Source organism: Oryctolagus cuniculus, chromosome 7 (assembly GCF_051225735.1).
Source record: "Oryctolagus cuniculus isolate XC-2025 breed Fujian yellow rabbit chromosome 7, ASM5122573v1, whole genome shotgun sequence".
In the NCBI taxonomy this organism is placed as follows: domain Eukaryota; kingdom Metazoa; phylum Chordata; class Mammalia; order Lagomorpha; family Leporidae; genus Oryctolagus; species Oryctolagus cuniculus.
This window is the reverse complement of record NC_142873.1, coordinates 128217359-128238808: the sequence shown is the minus strand read 5'-3', so window position 1 is coordinate 128238808 and position 21450 is coordinate 128217359. Positions and strand designations below refer to the sequence as shown.

Here is a 21450-nt window from a genome sequence, read left to right as displayed (position 1 = left end):
TAATTACTCCAATATAAGATAACCAAGGACTTACTACTTAAGACCTTATCAATGCTGAGAATATAGCTACTTCTTTCTCTCTACTCACTCCTTTAAAAAAAAAAAGATTAATTTTATTTATTTGAAAGGTAAAGTTAACAGAGAAGAAGGAAAGACAGAGAAATCTTCCATCTGTTGGTTCACTCTCCAAATGGTCACAATGGTCAGGGCTGGGTAAGCCCAAAACCAGGAGTCTGGAATTCCACTCTATCCAGTCTCCCACATGGATGGCAGAGGTTCAAGTACTAGGACCATCTTCAGATGCCTTTCCATGTGCATTAGCAGGGAACTGGATCAGAAGTAGAACAGCTGGGACTCAAACCCGTGCTCTGCCATGGGAAACTGGCTTCATAGACTGCAGCTTAACTTGCTATGCCACGCCAGCCCAGCTTTGCTAACTTCTTAGAATTGGCTCTCCTCCCCTTCATCTAAGACAAAAGGGTGTAGGAGTGTGAGTTATGCATGCAAATGTGTGGAGGGTGGGAATAAAATGACAGCTTTTTGGGGACAGATGCAAAACCTCTGTACATTTCCCTATAAGATTTCAATTCAGCTCTTGGGCAGAAGTCATATAAGATATGTTAGATGGCCATATGGTTCTCTCATCAATGATCAAACAGTACTATTTATATAAGCCTTGTCACAGTAGTGTCCTAGGCCAATTGGCCTGAGGTGTCTGCTTTGTAGCATGGCCAACTTCCTCTGAAAGCAACTGTTTTCTAACCTGGTCACATAGCAATTTGGACAGTAAGAGAATACTACAGAGACCAGCTGATGCCAAAAGGGAACTGGCAGGGTGACAGAAGCTCAATCACACAGACAGAAAATGGGTCAGTACATTATGGCCCTCAAGACCTGCACTCAAGTAACTAAAAACTCACTGAACTCTTGGTCTTGACAAATCTCTTAACTGCCTTCACGCCATCTGCAACTGCAACAAACATTGAGGAGACTGAAATTAAACATGAAGGTGCTCAAGACACACATGTTGCCTGGCTCAGCACAGAAAGGTACCTGCTCTGAGACGCTATAGGTTTTCTAGGGACAAGCTATAAAGACTAACGAGTTATATTCTCTGTGACTAAATGTTAAATCTGCAAGAAATCCCCGTATTTCTAAACTTGTTGATTGGTTTTTAATGCAGCCTTCTTGGTAAAGAGAGTTATCTCTCTCAAAGAGTTGTGAAAATAAAGCCTTCATACCTTGGATGTGAGGTCCCGATGAAAAATGCCTTTGAGGTGAAGGTAGCTGAGACCCACTGCTATGTCATAGGCTAGTTTCACCCTCACAGTCCAGGGCAAATGCAGGTTACTGTCTAGCAACTGTTCCAGGTTCCCGGAGTTGATATACTGAAAAACAGAAGGAAAACCCTGCTACCATTTATCAGAAATGTTGAGGTTGGTGGTAAAACCACTAGAGAGTAAACACCTAGAAGAGAGTGTATATGAATTTTTTTTAAGTTACCGAGGGCTTATTCTGCATCCAAGCTCTATGGTAGGTGCTGCAGAAGATACTTTTTTTTGACGAGATCATAATTTATCAAGAGATACAGAAACAATATCATGTGGTAAAGACTGAAATGTACAGGTATGGCAGCACTGTGCCACACGGAGGATAAAGTTACTAACTCAGTCTGGACACATCAAAGAAAGCTGTGAAGAGCAAACAAGGAGTGGTATAGTATGACAGCCACACAGAGGGAACAGCATATACAAAGTAACAGGTTAAATGCATTCAGAGAATCTACTCAATATGATCACATTGCATGTATAGGAGAATCAGGAAGTGAGACTAATAGGTTTTGCTAACATTTATGGACTTTATTTTGCCTGTAGGAATCAAATGAAGTATTTTAAATAGGGGAGCAACATAGTCATATTTGCTTTGGAAAGAAAAGAGTATTTTTGGCAGTGGTATGATAAATGGGTTAGAGTGGAGGAAACAGAAATAGGTTAGGAGAGTATTGCAATAATCCTAGCGTGAGAATGGCATCTGAGTGAAGGCACAAGTAGAGGCACTGAAACAAGGCACGGTTCAAAATGCATTCAATGGTAGAGTCAAAAAACCTTGATGATTGACCAAGTTGGAAGATGAGCGCAATGAAAAGCTCTAGAATGATCTGGGGCTACTTGTCCCTGGATGTCATTAAATACTCAGAATATAGTGAAAGGAACAGGTTTGTAGAAAAAGAGGCAATGTTAAAAGATTCCAAAGGGACACACTGAATTTAAAGTGATTGTGGGATAACCAAGGCAGAGATGTCTTACAAGGAGTCATTTTAAAGTTTTGAGAGACATTCTGGGTGAGACTAACATTTAGGAGGCAACAAATTGAGCTGACACAGTCAGTCTCAGACATCAGGGAATGTATGAAATTGCCCAGGGGTTGATGCAAAAGATGAATTAACAGAATCCCAAGGAATAATAAAATTTAATGGAATGGGCATTAGAAGAATGAAGTAAGAATGTCATCATAGGGGCTGGCACCGTGGAGCAGCAGGTTAAAGCCCTGGCATGCAGCGTCAGCATCCCATATGGTTGCCTGTTCCACTCCTAGCTGCTCCTCTTCCTGTCCAGCTCTCTGCTGTGGCCTGGGAAAGCAGTGGAGGATGGCCCAAGTCCTTGGGCCCTGCACCCATGTGGGAGACCCAGAAATCCTGGCTGCTAGCTTTGGATCAGCTCTGGCCATTGCAGCCATTTTGGGAGTGAACCAGCGATGGAAAACCTCTCTCGTTGCCTCTGCCTCTCTCTGTAACTCTGTCTTTCAAATAAATAAAGATGAATCTTAAAAAAAAAAAGTCATCGTAGAAGCTAAAGAATAATAATATTACCATAAAGAAAATGAACAACACTATCAAATGCTATGGATAAGAGGAGTCTGGGGGCCAGCACTGTGGCATAACAGGTTACAGCCCTAGTCTGTAGCACAGTATCCCATATGGGCGCCAGTTCGAGTCCCGGCTAGTCCACTTAGAATCCAGCTCTCTGCTATGGCCTGGGAAAGCAGTAGAGGATGGCCCAAGTCCTTGGACCCCTACACCCACATGGGAGACCCGGAAGAAGCTCCTGGCTCCTGGCTTCAGTTCAAAGCAGCTCTGGTAATTGCGGCCATCTGAAGAGTGAACCAGTGGATGGAAGACCTTTCTCTCTCTCTGGCTCTGCCTCTCTGTAACCTTGCCTTTCAAATAACAAAATAAGTCTTAAAAAAGAAAAAAAAAAAAAAACAAAAAACAAAAAACAAAAAACTTTCTCTTTGTCTCTCTCACTAACTCTGTCAAAAAAAAAAAAAAAAAAGAGGAGTCTGAAAAGGGATCACTGAATTTTCAACTAGGAAGTGACTGGCAACTATGACCAAAGTAGTTTCAGTAAAGTGATTAAGACCAGATTTAGACTGAAGTGAACTAAGGAGTGGGCAGAAAATAAGGCGGGGGAGGCACTATGTGAAGATGCACTCTTTCAAGAAATTTGACTTCTCTTTATTCCTTTGTACCCAAGAAGAGTGGCTTCGCTTTTTTTTCCCCAGTGAATAAGCATATTTATATACAGAAAATAATAGCAGCTAATTTTTGAAAACTTATTTTCATTTTATTTGATAGAATTTCATTTGCTGGTTTACTCCTGAAATGTTACAACAGCCATAGCTGAGCCAGGTCAAAGCCAAGAGCTCAGAACTCCATCTGTGTCCCCTAGTGGGTGGCAGGAACCCAAGTAATTGAGCCATCATCTGGTGCCTCCCACGGTGTGCATTAACAGGAAGCTAGATAGCAAGTGGAGGCATTCTGAACCAGGTTTTCTAAGATGGGATGCAGGCATGCCAAGTGGGGACTTAGTATCAGCCAACATGCATCCTAGCAGCTAATATTGATGTTATATATTTAGTGCTTACATTGTGCCAGGCTCTCTCTACATATGTTTTATAACTTATACACTGTTATACATATATATATATGTGTGTGTGTGTGTGTGTGTGTGTGTACACACACACTGTTTAATAATTTGCATAATAATTAGCCCTATGAAGCTAACTGGGCCATTACTCTCAGTTTACAGAAGCACTTAGAGCTTAACCAACTTGCTCAAGGTTACCCAATTATGAAGTGGTAAACACAGGCAGACAATGCAGTCTGGCTATAGAGTCCATGTTCTTTACCATTACATTGTATTGGAGAATGAGAGACCACATTCTTGATTCAGAAAGTCTCACACAGAACAGGAGCTCAAAAATTAAATTATTCAGGCCAGCACTATGGCGTAGCTGGTAAAGATGCTGCCTGCAGTGCCAGCATCCCATATGGGCACCAGTTCGAGTTCCAGTTGCTTCCAGTTTTGATTCAGTTCTCTGCTATGGCCTGGAAAAGCAGTAGAAGACGGCCCAAGTCCTCAGGCCCCTGCATCCATGTGGGATACCACAAAGAAGCTCCTGGCTCCTGGTTTTGGATCAGCTAGCTTCAGCCATTGCAGCCATTTTGGGAGTAAACCAGTGGATAGAAGACCTTTCTCTCTCTCTCTCTCTTTGCCTTTCAAATAAATAAATAAACCTTTAAAAAATGAATTCAAAACTTACATGATATATTATAATCCTTCTTTCAATGGGGAAAAAGGAATAAATTCCTCTAAGCCTAAAATTTGTTTCTTAATGCTTAGTCTTTGTGGCGATATAGGATTACAAAAGACTAGGGAACCTAACAATTAAGAGGCAAGAGAGGAGGCTGGCTCTGTGGCAGTAGAGGGTAAAGTTGCTGCCTGCAGTGCCAGCATCCCATATGAGCGCTGGTTCAAGACCCGGCTGCTCCTCTTCTGATCCAGCCTTCTGCTATGGCCTGGGAAAGCAGTAGAAGATGGCCCAGGTCCTTGGGCACCTGCACCCACATGGGAGACCTGGAAGAAGCTCCTGGCTCCTGGCACCAGATGGGCATAGCTCTGGTCGTGGTGGCAATCTGGGGAGTGAACCAGATGGAAGATCTCTCTCTCTCTCTCTCTCTCTCTCTCTCTGCCTCTGCCTCTGCCTCTGCCTCTCTGTAACTCTGCCTTTCAAATAAATAAATAAATCTTTTTTTTTTTTTTAAGACTCCACTCCATTTAAAAAAAGAGGGGCCGGCGCTGTGGCGCAGTGGGTTAACACCCTGGCCTGCAGCGCCGGCATCCCATATAGGTGCTGGTTTGAGGCCCGGCTGCTCCACTTCCGATCCAGCTCGCTGCTATGGCCTGGGAAAGCAGTAGAAGATGGCCCAAGTCATTGGAACCCTGCACCCGGGTGGGAGACCTGGAAGAAGCTCCTGGCTCCTGGCTTTGGATTGGCGCAGTTAGGCCGTTGTGGCCGATTGGGGAGTGAACCATCGGATGGAAGACTTTTCTCTCTCTCTCTCTGCCTCTCCTCTCTCTGTGTAACTCTGACTTTGAATAAATAAATAAATCTTTAAAAAAAAAAAAAGAGGCAAGAGAGCTGATTACTAGTCCAATTTTGCCATCTACTACTTTAATTTTAGAAAAATCAACTAACATGGCTATATATTCTTCAGTTTCCTCATTTATAAAGGGGGATGATAATCTGTAATCCACTTAATTTATAATGTTATTATGAGAGTCTAATAAAATATATGAAAGTGCTTAGAAAAAAGTTAAATGCTCTGATGATCTGAACTTCTGATGTGGTAATATAAACACCAAAAAGAACCAGTTGGGGGCAGCACTCTACAGCACTTCAGATCCCTGGATAAAGTAGATCAGGTTTGGCAAGGCTGACAGAATGATTAAAAATACACCTTCTACCTTCTCAAAAAGGAAACCTGTCGATCTGCTTCATCCTGCTTGATAATCCATCTCTGGAAATTTCAAAATAAGATGTTACAACAGCATGAGCACAGTGCCTTCTCTTTACACTGGTTAAATCTACCCAACATGTTCATTTGCTTAAAAGAAAGTGACCTTGCAAACTCTAAGGTACATGGAGGCAATGAAGCTGACATCTAAACATGCAGGTAAATTTCTTTAGCTCTGAAAGTAAAAAAGGTATCAAAGAGGTGCTGGCCCACTTATTTGGCACAGCAACACTGTAACATGCAGAGCCTGGCTTCATAATTCACTCAAGTTTCCCAACTGAGTACCAGGCAAAGAGACAACGATGAAAAGATTATATGTATACTCTGCAGGCCAGGACTCTTGGTGCAGGGTTCAGAGAAAAAAGTTTACTATGTTTCCTTCTTTAAACAGTTTTTTATAGCATTTTAATTTTTTTTTTTAATGCTTACTTTTCATCTACTTGAAAGGTGGGGAAAGAGAGAAAGAGAGAGGGAGAGCGAGCAAGAGAGAGAGAGAGAGAGAGAGAACAGGGGAGTGGGGGAGGGAGAGAGAGCTTTTCCTACCATTGGTCAATCCCCAAATGCAACAGCAAGGGCTGGGCCAAGCTAAAGCCAGGAGCCTAGAATTCCATCTAGGTTTCCCACATGGGTGGCAAGGGTCCAATACTTGACCCATCATTTGCTGCCCCCGGGGATGCATTAGCAAGACTCTGGATCAGAGTGAAGTAGCCAGGGCTCCAATATGGGATATAGGTGTCCCAAGCAGCAGGCTGCGCCACAACACCTGCCCCTACATGTTTACTCTGTTCAGTGGTGTCTCTGAAGGCCTGAGGAATCCATCCACAGAGTCAGAGGGTGGACAGCACAGGGACAAGGTGAGATAGATGAGGAATCATACTGGCTAACAGAGTCTGGCTTTTCAACACAAGAGGGAAAAGGCACAAGCCAGGACCACAGAAGGAAACCAAATGGAGTTTATTTTTACAACCCACTTCTCTTGCTCGCATTTTGTGAATGCATTTGTGGGGCTGATAAAACTCTGAGCCCTCAGAAACCACAACTTCTCAATGTCTCAAGACTTTTGCATGTATGAAGAAAGGAAGTTTTGAGACCTGCCAACAAGGAAGGTTTCTAAGTTGCTACACACTCTATGTGCACATTAGTTGGAACATTCACTTCCTCATAAGCAACTCCCAGTGCGGACCCAGCTGTGTGGCCTCTGAACAAATCCCTCTGCAGGAAACAGGAGCGAGAGCAACTGCCCTAGCACAGTCAGCTTTCCCCAGCGGGAGTAACAGCTGCTTTGTTTTTTTCCAGACTAGGCTCCCTTAGGCTCCTCTATAAAACAACCTAAGGTATTGGCAATATATTTAAATAACAGTAGAGAAGTTTTAGCATTTTTATTGTTTCTATTTTAAACTTTCAGGTTCAGAAACATGTATCTGTCAACCAAATACATTATAGGAAACCTCAATACCTCTCAGCAAATATTACTTATACCTACATCAACTACATCTTTATCTATATCATATTAAAGCCTGCCTCCTCTCCTCATGGTCTAATAAAATAGTATAACAAATGTTCTTCCATTTCATTTGTACTTGATGCTTGATTTCATTAAAGATACAGACTTTTTCCCTAGAAGGTATTCTTTTATAAGTGAATTATGTAAATAAACCTTTATTACTAAAATGGAACAAACCTATACCAACATCCAAAAAAAAAATCCACCAAAAGACAGATAAGTGGACAGTTTCTACAAACATTTAATGTATACTCTTCCCCTTACCGCCACCTCCAGTGAGAGTTAAGTACATCTCTGTTTACATCAACACTCTATCCAACAGTGTTTAGACAGCCAGGCATATAGTAAATGTGGGTATGCAAAGATAAATAAACTTGATACCTTAAAAAGTAGTTCAGCAAAAGACACATGGGTAAGCAAAAGATACCAGTAACCCTTCAGCAGAGGTAGACAGTGGAGCTATGAAAAATCAAGAGTAACTGCCTGGGGCGTTTGGAAGGTTTTAAAGATGATCCTAAAGAATAGTTGGGAGTTGTTGCTATGGACTAAATGTTTTTGTCTTCCCAAAATTCATATTTTGAAGCCTAATGCCCAGGGTAATGGTGTTAGTGGGTGGGGGCCTTTGGCTCTCAAGACCTAAGCACCTCCCAAGGGCTCCTCTTGAATGGGATTAGTGTGCTTACAAAGAGCTCTCTATAAGACAACAGTATGACAGTTCCTTGAAAAATTAAAAATAGAATTACTGTATGGTCCAGCAATTCTACTTCTGAGTATATATCCAAAATAACTAAAAGCAGGATCCCAAAGGGCTTTCATACACTCATGTTCACAGCAGCATTATTCTCAATAGCTAAAATATGTAACTAACGCAAGTGTTTATCAACAGATGAATGGATAAGCAAAGATATTTTATACATACTATGGAATATTACTCAGTCATTTTTAAAAGATTTATTTATTTATTTTAAAAGCAGTATTACAGAGAAAGAGGAAAGACAGAAATCTTCCATCCACTGGTTTACTCCTCAAATGGTTACAACAGATAGGACTGAGCCAGGCCAAAGCCAGGAGTCAGGAGCTTCACCTAGGTCTCCTACATGGGTGCAGGGGTCCAAGCACTTGGCCATCCTCTGCTGCTTTCCCAGGTGCATTAGCAGGGAGCTGGCTCAGAAGTGGAGCAGCTGGGACTCAAACTGGGACTCAAACTGGCATTGCAGGCCATGGCTTTAACCCACTGAGACACAGTGTTGGCCCCTATCATTCAGTCTTGAAAGGAAAGTCTGTAATCTGCTACAGTATAAAACAACCTTAAAGGACACCATGCTAAGTCAAATGAGACAATCACAAAAAGGTCAAATATTGTACGACTGCACTTATATGGGAACTTAGTCAAAATCATAGACACAGAAAGTAGAACAATGGTTTCCAGGGTTTTGGGGAAGAAGGGATTAGGGAAATCTCATTTAATGGGTATAGAGTTTCAGTTTTATAGGACAAAAAGTTATGGAGCTAGGTGGTGGTGATGGTTGTGCAACATTATGAATATAAATTTTAAATGATTAAGATGGTAAAATTTATATGCGTTTTGCCATGAGTTAGAGAGAAAGCTAGAGACAAAGACCCCAGGAGTTCCTTTAGTCCCTTCCACTGTGTAAGAACATAGTGAAAAGATAGTTATCTATGAGCCAGAAAATGGGTCCCATCAGAGAAATTTGTCACTGCCTTGATCTTGGACTTCCCAGCATCTAGAACCGTGAAAAATACATTTCTGTTGTGTATAAGACAAATAAAAAATTGTTGAGGCTGAAGAGTGTAGGTTCTTCTCACATATCCTCTGTTGTGTGCCAACTTAGGAACAGACACACACAAACATGCCCACACAAAATATTTTGGTGGATATCTGTGCACTATTTACCTTTCCCTGAGGTAATATTTACTATCTCCAGGAGTCCTATTCCCAATTCTTGCTATTTCTAGTTATCAAGACTAGTAGCTTTGCCCTAAATCATAACCATTCAGAATAATAAGGCAAAATAATAGCATATTTTTAAAACATTAAATAATCAATATGCTAATACTTCAAACAATCTTACTTCTGAACACTGGTTCAAAGGCACTCACAGAGAGTCTGAAGAAAATGCCAGGTCCAGCACTGTGGCGTGGCAGGTAAAGCTGCCACATACTGTACTGGCATCCCATATGGGTGCCCATTCAAGTCCCAGCTGCTCCACTTCTGATCCAGCTCCCTGCTAATGTGCCTGGGAAGACAGTAGAAGATGGCCCAAGTGCTTGAGTCCCTGTACCCATGTGGAAGACCCAGAAGAAGCTCCTGGCTCCTGGCTTTGGATCAGCCCAGCTCTGGCTATTGCAGCCATTTGGGGAGTGAACCAGCAGATGGAAGACCTCCCTCTCTCTCTCTCTCTCTCTTTCTCTCTGCCTCTGCCGATCTGTAACTTTGCCTTTCAAATAAATAAATAAATCTTAAAAAATAAAAAGACAACTATAAGAATGATTATTCCTTTTTGGAAAACTACTCAACTGGTCTGGAGCTAGGTACTTTACCAAAGGTGGACAATTGTACTGCAGCCATCTAGCAGAGATCATTTGCTGCCAACTAATTAGCAGAGTAGTGTTGTGGAAGACCCATTATTCCCTCTACTCATATATCTGTACAAACACTGAAAATCTACTAGGTGAAGACAAATGTAAATGAAGCCAGTCTCTACTCTTAGTTCACAATCTAGTCTAGATCATAGTCTAGTGGAAATGACATAAAATCAACTAACAATTTTCATCACACAGGAGAATAATGTATATGTTATATGTATGTTACACATATGTAACATATATGCCATATATGTCACATTAATATATCATTCTAATGACAACGCTAAAACTGAATGGGAAAGCCAGGAGTTGAAGCTTGGAGAACAGTTAGGACACTTCTGGAATTATCTAGTTAGGGGGTTGAAAAAAAAAAAAAATAATGCAATGGCAGCAAGAAAGGAAAGGAGGGGGCCAGCACTGTGGCGCAGCAGGTTAACGCCCTGGCCTGAAGCGCTAGCATCCCATATGGGTGCCGGTTCGAAACCCAGCTGCTCCACTTCTGATCCAGCTCTCTGCTATGGCCTGGGAAAGCAGTAAGAAGATGGCCCAAGTGCTCGGACCCTTGCACCTGCATGGGAGACCCGGAAGCAGCTGCTGGCTCCCGGCTTCAGATCAGCGCAACTCCGGCCGTTGCAGCCAATTGGGGAGTGAACCAGCGGATGGAAGACCTCTCTCTCTCTGCCTCTCCTCTCTCTGTATAACTCTGACTCTCAAATAAATACATAAAAATCTTAAAAAAAAAAAAAAAAAGGAAAGGAAAGGAGGTTATTATCTAAGCAATACCTCAGAGAGAGAACCAATACAATTTAGTATTTGATCAAAGGCAGGAAGTAATTTTAAAAGATAAAGTATACATAGTAATTCCAGCATAATTCTTAGCTCATTTTCCCCACTAGCAATACCATCAACATCCCTTCCTGGCTTACTCTATTAGCTTTCTAACTCTTCTTGTCCCTTTTTGCATCTTAAAAAAATTTAGCCCTCATTCCAATTCATTTTCCACAACAGAGCCAAGATAATCTTTCTGAAATGCTAATCTGAAACTACTCCCCCATTAAAATTATTTAATGATGCTTAATTTCTTAGGAGAAATCCCACAGTCCTTGACATAGCATATAAAGCCTTTCACTCCTGCTCATAAAGCTCAGACCCCTGCTTGTCTGCACATCTGTACACAGTGCTGGTCCCTTTACCTGGAATACCTTCTCACCACAGACACACACAGATATACACACACCTGGCTAGCATTCACTCATTTTGAGGATTCACTACTATTTTATGTTAGAGCTGGAGGTAAGAAAGACATTCTATGAAAAAAGAACACGAAGAGAAGAAAGTACAGAGATTAACAATTATTCTTTTTCAGCTAAAATACACAAGATAGTATAGTGGGGAAGTGCAAAGACTGCAGAGTTAGACTGCCTTGGATTGAATCTCATCTTTGACTACAATTAGTTGTATAACCCTGGGCTGGTTACTCAGTTTCTTTAATACACATTTATAAAATGGTAAGAATAATAGTACCTAACCCATACAGATGTGAATATTCAACAATGTATAATGTCAAATAAAGTTCTCAATGTTAGTTCATTATTTTTATGCTTATTATAAGTGTTGAAGTTCTCGAATACCAAGATGAAGTACCTATAGTTAATTTGGAAGACCATGAGCATCACTGAATGTTTACAGGGAAAAATATATGATCTGATGGGGGTTGAATTATGTCTCCTAAAAAATATGTTCAAGTTGTAAACTCTGGTACCTGTAAATATGACCTTATTTGGAATCAGGATCTTCGTAGATGTTGTAAGTTAAGATAATATCATAGGCCGGCGCTGCAGCTCACTAGGCTAATCCTCCGCCTGTGGCACTGGCACACCGGGTTCTAGTCCTGGTCCGGGCGCCGGATTCTGTCCCGGTTGCCCTCTTCCAGGCCAGTTCTCTGCTGTGGCCCGGGAGTGCAGTGGAGGATGGCCCAAGTGCTTGGGCCCTGCACCCCATGGGAGACCAGGAGAAGCACCTGGCTCCTGGCTTCGGATCAGCGCAGTGCATCGGCCACAGCGCGCCAGCCACGGCAGCCATTGGAGGGTGAACCAATAGTAAAGGAAGACCTTTCTCTCTGTCTCTCTCTCTCTCTCTGACTGTCCACTCTCCCTGTCAAAAAAAATAAATAAATAAAATAAAAAGATGATATCATATGGGCTCATGCTGTGTGATGAAGGTTAAAGCCACCATCTGCAGTGCCAGCATCCCATATGGGCGCCAGTTCAAGTCCTGGCTGCTCCACTTCCTATCCAGCTCTGGTATGACCTGGGAAAGCAGTAGAAGATGGCCCAGGTCCTTGGATACCTGCACCCATGTGGGAGACCTGGAAGAAGCTTCAGGCTCCTGGCTTCAGATCTGAGCAGCTCCGGCCATTACAGGCATTTGGGGAGTGAACCAGCAGATGGAAGACACCTCTCTCTCTCTCTCTGCCTCTGCCTGTCTGTAACTTTGCCTTTCAAATAAATAAATAAGTAAATAAATCCTAAAAAAATATGGTATCATACTAGAGTAAGGTGGACCCTTAATTCAATATGACTATTATCTTTATAAAAAGGAGGAGAAGAGACACACATAATACGCAGGAAAATATCATGTGATGATGGAGGCAGAAGTTGATGTAACATATCTACATGCCAAGGAATACTGAGGATTGCCCACAACTACTAGAAACTAGAAGAGGCATGGAAGGATCTTCCTCTAGGGACTTCAGAGAGAACACAGCTCTGCCAACACTTTAATTTTGGGTTTCTAATCTTCAAAATTGTGAAAGAATAAATTTCCACTGTTACAAGTCACCCAAACTATAGTGCTTCATTTTGATCATTCTAAGAAAGAAATCCATGGCCCAAATTGCATTTCAGAAAGACCATTCTGGTAGCACAATGGAGGTAGGTTTGGAGGGTATTGCAACAGCCAGATGAGAGGCAACTAAATATCTGACTTACAATGCTGTTTTGGACATGAACAAGTAGGCTAGAGTCAGAACATGCAAAGGTAGAATCTAAAGGATTAGATATGACAACTAAGGAAGAGTAAAGGCAACTCAGAGATTCTAAATCAAGATGTTCAGATCAGCAATGCAAAGAGATCCAAAAATCTTCTCTGACTTAACTGTGCCATCAATAAGGCAGAAACTGTCAGAAATTGCACCAATGTCGAATAGCTAAATCAGTGGCTTGTCAGCCCCCTGCTTTCTGGATGGACCTTCTACAGAGGAGAACCTGGGCCCTGGCCTAGTTTTCAGCATAGCCCAACAATGCCTTTGTGTTGGCCACTGTGTTTGTTGGTTGGCTCCAAACACAAAGGCTAGCAGACATCCCATCTTGCTGGCTTGGTTTAAAGAAGAAAAGAAAGCTTTGTTACTGCCCTGGGTAATTCCAGGACAGGCATCCCAAGAGCGCCCTGTGGGAGGCTTGTGCTCCAAAGGAGCCTCCTGTTCTCAGCTCGAGGATCCACAGTCACTGTAATCTGCCAAGGGCCAAGTCTGCCACGGTTCAGCCTCCACTCCAGGAGGCTCACCAAAGCCTGTCTGGTTGAAAGAGTCAGTAGTAATGAGCTGAGTCAAAAAAGTGAAATTCCAGCTACAAAGTAAAAGGCTTTTATTAACCCAAAATATGTTTCAGAATATTTAAATATTTCATTCATTCTGGAAGACATTTTACTGCCCAGAATATCCTTCTTCTCTCTCCTAGTTTTGCTCATTCTTGTTCATCCCTCTAAATCCAGCTGGAGTCTCTTACTTTGGGAAACACTCACTGAATCTCTATCCCATACTCTGCCACTTTAACAATATTACATATTTCTACTCTTGTTTATCATATTGTAGTATAACTTTGATGGTAGGGACCAGGTCTTTCTCAATTCTGTAAACCCAAGATCCAATGAACTAATAAAAAAAAAAGAAATGTGTGCTTTTAGAGGAACTTTCTGATAGATAACAGGCAAAAACAAATATTTAGTAATGCTTACTGTTTGATAGGAAATATGGTAAATATAAAGTGATACACAAAACAGCACATTTGGCCATTCAGTGATACGAAGTTCAGGGGATACTCTTACTACACTCTGTGAATAGACTCCTCAAAATGATAAGAATCACATGACTTAGAAAATATAACTGGGGGGCTAGCGCTGTGGCGTAGCAGGTAAAGCCGCCGCCTGCAGTGCTGACATCCCATATGTGAGGCAGTTCAAGTCCCAGCTGCTCCACTTCTGATCCAGCTTTCTGCTATGGCCTGGGAAAGCAGTAAAAGATGGCCCAAGTCCTTGGGTCCCTGCACTCATGTGGGAGACCTGGAAGAAGCTCCTGGCTCCTGGCTTCAGATCGGCACAGCTCCGGCTGTTGCAGCCAATTGGGAAGTGAACCAGCAGATGGAAGACTTTCTCTCTCTCTCTCTCTCTCTCTCTGCCTCTCCTTCTCTCTCTGTGTAACTCTTACTTTCAAATGAAAGAAATTATTCTTTAAAAAAGAAAATATAACTGAGCTCTCTCTTTGGAAATTATGAGATGCTTCTTTTATCAGCAACTGAAAATTGAAGTAGATAAAGGAAGTCACAGTCACAACATTATGTTGGTTTAGCATGGCTGAAGCGCTATGAGTGTTTTTCTATGCATTCAAGTTTAAGCTACTACAAACATCAAAAAGACCCTTTACCAGAGTGGACTTTTGGCCTAGTGGTTAAGATGCATGTATCTAGGGCTAGTATTGTAGCACAGCAGGTTAAGCTGCTACCTCCAATGCCAGCATCCCATAGCAGAATGCCAGTTTTTTGTTTTGTTTTGTTTTGTTTTGACAGGCAGAGTGGTGCCAGCATCCCACATGGGCACCGAGTTCTAGTCCTGGTTGATCCTCTTCCAGGCCAGCTCTCTGCTGTGGCCCGGGAGTGCAGTGGAGGCTGGCCCAAGTGCTTGGGCCCTGCACCTGCATGGGAGACCAGGAGAAGCACCTGGCTCCTGGCTTCGAATTGGCACGGTGCGTCGGCCGTAGTGACCATTGTGGGGTGAACCAACGGAAAAAAGGAGGACCTTTCTCTCTGTCTCTCTGTCTCTCTCTCTCACTCACTGTCCACTCTGCCTGTCGGCGCCGCAGGTGGAGGATTAACCTAGTGAGCTGCAGCACCGGCCAGAATGCCAGTTTGAGTCCCATCAGCTCTGCTTCCGTTCCAACTCCCTGCTAATGCATCTGGGAAAGCAGCAGAAGACAGCCCAAGTGTTTGGGCACCTGCCACAAATGGGAGACCCAGATGGAGTTCCAGACTTCTGGTTCAGCCTGGCCCACTCTCATGCTGTTGTGGCCATTTGGAGAGTAAACCAGCAGATGGAAGATCTCTGTCCCTCCTTTTTTCCTAATACTCTGCCTTTCAAATAAATAAAACAAATTTTTTTTTAAAGATTTATTTATTTGAAAGTCAGAGTTACACACAGAGAGAAGGAAAAGCAGAGAGAGAGAGAGAGATCTTCCATCTGCTGGTTCAGTCCCCAGAAGACTGCAAAATCAGAGCTGTGTCAATCTGAAGCCAGGTTCACTCACCAAATGCCCACAATGGCTGAGACTGAGACACAGCCAAAGCCGAGAGCCAGGATCCCAGTTGAGGTCTCCCACCTGGATTACAGGAATCCATTTACTTGAACCATCACCACTGCTTCCCATGGTCTGCATTAGCAGGAAGCTGGAGCTGGAACCAGAATCTAGCATCAAACCCAGGCACTCTGATAAGGGATTCAGGCATTTAAAAAAAAAATTTGTTTTTCAGGGCTGGCACTCTGGCATATTAGGTAAAGCTGACACCTGCAGTACCGGGATCCCATATGGGCGCCAGTTCAAGTCCCAGTTGCTCCAATTCTGATCCAGCTCTCTGCTATGGCCTGGGAAAGCAGTAGAGTATGGCCCAAGTGCTTCGGCCCCTGCACCCATGTGGGAGACCCAAAAGAAGCTCCTGGCCCCTGGCTTCAGATCAGTGCAGCTCCAGTGATTGCAGCCATCTGGGGAGTAAACCAGCAGATGGAAGACCTCTCTCTCTCTCCCTCTCTCTCTTTCCCTCTCTCTGCCTCTGCCTCTCTGTACCTCTGCATTTCAAGTAAAAAAAAAAAAAGTAAATCTTTAAAATATATATATATATGATTACACATTCCTCATAGATTTTTTAATTTCACTTTTTTAAAGAAACTTAACTAACTTTAAAGAAGCACCCAAGAATGATACATCTTTTGGAGTACTTAGACATAATTATAATACAACTCTTTGAGGACAGAGGCACATTTATTTTAAGATTTTATTTATTTTTCGAAAGTCAGAGTTACACAGAGAGAGGAAAGGCAGAGAGAGAGAGAGAGAGAGAGAGAGAGAGAGAGGTCTTCCATCCGATGGTTCACTCCCCAATTGGCCACAATGGCTGGAGCTGCGCCGATCCAAAGCCAGGAGCTAGGAGCTTCTTCCAGGTCTCCCACATGGGTGCAGGGGCTCAAGGACGTGGGCCATTTTCTACTGCTTTCCCAGGCCTTAGCAGAGAGCTGGATCGGAAGAGGAGCAGCCGGGACTAGAATCAGCGCCCATATGGGATGCCAGCGCTTCAGGCCAGGGCGCCAACCCGCTGTGCCACAGTGCCAGCCCCACCCACAGAATTTTTTAAACTCTTACATCAAACATCTCATAGTCAAAATCAAATTTGTTCAAAGTAAACATTAAAAAATAAATCTGGGGGGGGCAACATTGTGGCACAGCAGGTTAAGCTGCTACCTGCAACACTGGCATCCCATGGTTCAATGGGTTCTGCTGCTCCACTTCTGATCTAGCTCCCTGCTAGTGGCCTGGGAAAAGCAGTGGAAGATGGTCCCAGTGCTTGGGCCCCTGCACCCACATGGGAGACCTGGAAGAAGCTCTTGGTTCTTAGCTTCAGTCTAGCCTTGGCCGTTGTAGCCATCTGGAGAGTGAACCAGTGGATGGAAGATCTCTCTCTCTCTCTCTCTCTCTCACTCTGCCTTTCAAATAAATAAAACAAATATTTCTTAAAAAACAAAAACAGATAAATCTAGGGCAGGCATTAGCCATAGCAATTAGGACACCAACTGAGACACCCACATCCCATATTCAAACCAGGGTTTGAATCTTAGTTCTACTTCCACATCCAGCTTCTTGCTAGTATGCACTCTGGGAGGCAGCAGGTGATTGTTCAAGTAATTGAGTGTCTGTCATGCATTGAATTCCTGACTTTTTGCTTTGGCATTAACTTGTGGGAATTTGAGGAGTGAACCAGTGAATGAGAGATCTCTCTGTCTCTATCTCTCTCTTTCTCTCGCCTTTCATTTTTTAAAAAACTTTTAAAAAAGACAAATCTGGGGCTGGTTCTGTGGCATGGTGGGTAAAACTGCTGCCTGTAGTGCTGGCATCCTATGTGGGTGCCAGTATGATTCCCAATTGCTCCACTTCTGATTCAACTCCCTGCTGATGCACCTGGGAAGGCAGCAGAAGATGGTCCAAATGCTTGGGTCCCTGCACCCAAGTGGGAGACCTTGAGGCTCCTGGCTTTGGCTTGGCCCTGCTCTGGTTATTGTGGCCATTAGTGGAGTGCACTTGCAGACTGAAGATATCAGTCTCTCCTTCTCACTCTAATTCTGCCTTTCAAATAAATGGATGGACCTTAAACAAAAAAGACAAATCAGTTGCAAACTTTCTCCAAGAAATAAACCAGTAGTTAATGAGCTCAAACAGGACTTAAATCATGTCAGATCTCCAGACCATTCCATCTAGCCTGTCTTCCTATGCCAAAAATCTTTAACTACTCTACTAGTGATATGGCTACTAGAACTATGTTCAAAAGCATTCTTCCCTCCACTTGCTACCCCAGGTCTACTACAACTCTGTACCTTCTCTCTCTCTCTCTCTCTTTTTTTTTTTTTTTTTTTTTTTTTTTGACAGGCAGAGTGGACAGTGAGAGAGAGACAGAGAGAAAGGTCTTCCTTTTGCCGTTGGTTCACCCTCCAATGGCAGCCATGGCTGGCGTGCTGCAGCTGGCGCACCACGCTGATCCAAAGGCAGGAGCCAGGTGCTTCTCCTGGTCTCCCATGGGGTGCAGGGCCCAAGCACTTGGGCCATCCTCCACTGCACTCCCTGGCCATAGCAGAGAGCTGGCCTGGAAGGGGGGCAACTGGGACAGAATCCGGCACCCCGACCGGCACTAGAACCTGGTGTGCCGGCGCCGCTAGGCGGAGGATTAGCCTATTGAGCCGCGGCTCTCCCACAACTCTCTACTCTCTAGATCTAGAGAAGAACCTTTGATTTAACTTGCCATTGGACTCAAACAAACAAAGCAATCCATTAAAGAAAGTGAAGTACTCTGGTACCTCCCACCAGATCAGAGTAGTCTTGACAGTGTACAAAATGAAAAAGGAAACCAAAAGAGATTAAATTTCTAATTAAGGTGATTTATATCAAAGGAGCCCCTGTCTTCAAAGAACTAATTATTTCTTTCATCTCATCCTCCTACGTCAATCAATTACTTGGGCTCTGGATAAGGAAGAAGTAGGGGGCCGGCCCTGTGGCATAGTGGGTAAAGTCACCACCTGCAGTGCCAGCATCCCATATGGGTACCAGTTCAAGTCCCGGCTGCTCCACTTTCAATCCAGTTCCCTGCTAATGCACCTGGGAAAGCAGAGGAAAATGGTCCAAGTCCTTGGCCTCTGCACCCATGGGGAGACCAAGAGACCAAGGAAAAAGTTCTTGGCTCCCACTTCAGATCTTCTCAGCTCTGGCCATTGTAGCCATTTGGGGAATGAACCAGAGGATGAAAGATATCTCTCTTTCTCTCTCTCTGCCTCTTCCTTTCTGTTACACTGACTTTCAAATAAATACATCTTTTAAAAAATAAAGAAATTAAAGGAAGAAAGCAAACTCCAGACTTAAAGAGCATTTTCTAATGGTAAATGATAAAATGAAAGAGAAGATTTCCAACTAAGTTTCCCTGCCAATACAAACTCCCAAGTATAGGTAGAAATCTCTGAAGGCTGATGGTAGGGAAACAAATGCTCTCAAAATCACAGATATTCAAAATGACTACTTGGAGTTACCTACTCAAATGAAGGAGTGTGGAAAAAGGAACTGGACAGTTCCAGTTTTGCTTCAGAGAAAAGAGATTTCAGGTCTGAGTCACATAAATATCAGGAAGGGCCATCTATATCCTCAAGGGAAAAGAAAGAGCTTTCTCTTTTCACTTATTTTCTCAAATGTCAGAATGATGAGTCCTATTTAATGATGGAGTAACTGTGTAAAACTCAGTTACTTCTGAACAAAGTAAGTCTTAAATTTATCATATCAATTTGTTCAAAATTGATCATGTATCTAATCTTTATCTTTCCTGTGTCAGCAAGTGGGACACTAATGCCAATTCTTAATTCAAAGCAGCATAAATAATGTTACTCAGAAGAGTTTAGCAGATTTATAAACAGGGAATGATCATAACCACTAAATTCTTTTTTTTAAAGATTTATTTATTTGAAAGTCAGAGTTACACAGAGAGAGGAGAGGCAGAGAGAGAGGTCTTCCGTCCGATGGTTCACTCCTCAGATGGCCGCAGCGGCTGGAACTGCACCCATTCGAAGCCAGGAGCCAGGAGCTTCTTCTGGGTCTCCTACATGGGTGCAGGGGCCCAAACACTTGGACCATACTCTACTGCTTTCCCAGGCCATAGCAGAGGGCTGGATTGGAAGAGGAGCAGTCGGGACTAGAACTAGCGCCCATGTGGGATGCTGAAGCTTCAGGACAGGGCATTAACCCACTGCGCCACAGCGCTGGCCCCATAACCACTGAATTCTAAAACCCTGTCCAAATACATTCAGAAGGTCCTGACACACAATTATCTTTACTTCATGAGTTCATTGCAATTAGGTTCAATGCAATGTCTGGATCAGTGCATTAAAACAAATACTAGAATTAAACAATAAATGAAGGCCGGCGCCACGGCTCACTAGGCTAATCCTCCACCTTGCGGTGCCGGGACACCGGGTTCTAGTCCCGGTTGGGGCGCCGGATTCTGTCCTGGTTACCCCTCTTCCAGGCCAGCTCTCTGCTGTGGCCAGGGAGTGCAGTGGAGGATGGCCCAAGTACTTGGGCCCTGCACCCCATGGGAGACCAGGATAAGTACCTGGCTCCTGCCATCGGATCAATGCGGTGTGCCGGCCGCAGCACACCAGCTGCGGTGGCCATTGGAGGGTGAACCAACGGCAAAGGAAGACCTTTCTCTCTGTCTCTCTCTCACTGCCCACTCTGCCTGTCAAAAAAAAAAAAAAAAAGAATAAATGAACTAAGTGTCCCTGACTACCTGCAAATAGGGATCCCTTCTCCACTCTCCATAAATCAGCTGGCATCACCTACTTCAGTCTTCAGAGTTTAGATAGGAAGGTCTTGTCTAAGGAAGGACCTTAAGATGCCATGGTATGCTATTCTTGAAAGGCATAAACAAAGACTAAGTCTGGCCTTCTATATTAGAGGAACTATGCCAATTACAGTGTTATGCTAAAAAAAATCCCAAATAATAAACACACAGCCTAAAGGAAAGTCACATCCAATTGAACTCTTCAAGTTTTCCACATTTCAATAAATAGTACCACAACTGACCTAGAAACTGGGCAATATTTGATTCTTTACTCTCCTTCTCAAAGTCACTACCAAGACCTTGCATTTCTATTTCCCAAAAGAGATTTCTAAACATCTTCATAGGCTCCATCTCAAGCTACTGCATCTCTCACTGATAGTTCAAATAATTGGGTTCCTGCCACCCACATGGGAGATCTGGATGAAGTTCCTGGCTTCCCACTGCCATTGCCAAGGCCATAATAGGCACTTGATAAGAGAACCAGCAGATGGGAGCACCCTCTCACTTGCTCCCTCGCTCTCTTTCTGCCTCTCAAATAAAATTTTTATAAATTAAAATTATAATCCAAATTCTTTCATGATAATCTGCTATCTGAAATCCTTTGATGGCTCCCTACCATGTTGAAAATAAAATACAAAATCCTTATCATGGTTTACAAGGCTCTACATGATCTAGCCTTTACCACTCTCTCAAAAGTTTAGTCTTGTTCTTAGCTACTGTTTCAAGGGTATGGAATAATAGTATGATATGATGAAATAGACTTGAAAGGCAGTTCATTCTAAGCACTACATCACACATTCGATTTCCTTCTATAAAGTCTTTGCCAAGTGGCCAAAGTTGTCCATGTTAGCTTTTTCAAGAAACAAGTTGGTGAAGAAAAGAACCACTTTAAACACAACTGCTGTTCTCCTTAATTGTGGTTAGTGATAGCTGTCTCTAGCCTCTCAAAAACCAAGCATTTTATACCTCAGCTTCCCTACCTTGGTGGGAAGGCAGTGCCTGACAAAGCCTAACTACTTCCTCTACTCAACCTCTACCTCTTCAATTTGCTGCTAGTAACAAACCAAAAT

General features: G+C 43.1%; 1 protein-coding gene across 5 annotated transcripts in view; it reads right to left on the bottom strand.

The window, feature by feature from the left end:
- The window catches only part of TESK2 (testis associated actin remodelling kinase 2), a 162982-nt gene that overhangs the window by 15363 nt on the left and 126169 nt on the right, over positions 1 to 21450 (bottom strand). For 2 of the 5 annotated variants that reach the window (XM_051857854.3, XM_089300764.1), the window contains exon 5: positions 1242 to 1388. The exons of 1 other annotated variant lie outside the window; for it this stretch is intronic. In XM_051857854.3, coding sequence (XP_051713814.1) covers positions 1242 to 1388 — 147 coding nt within the window. Of the gene's footprint in view, positions 1 to 1241; positions 1410 to 21450 lie in introns of all 5 variants that reach the window. 2 more of the 5 variants (XM_051857852.3, XM_089300762.1) reach the window with 1 other exon arrangement.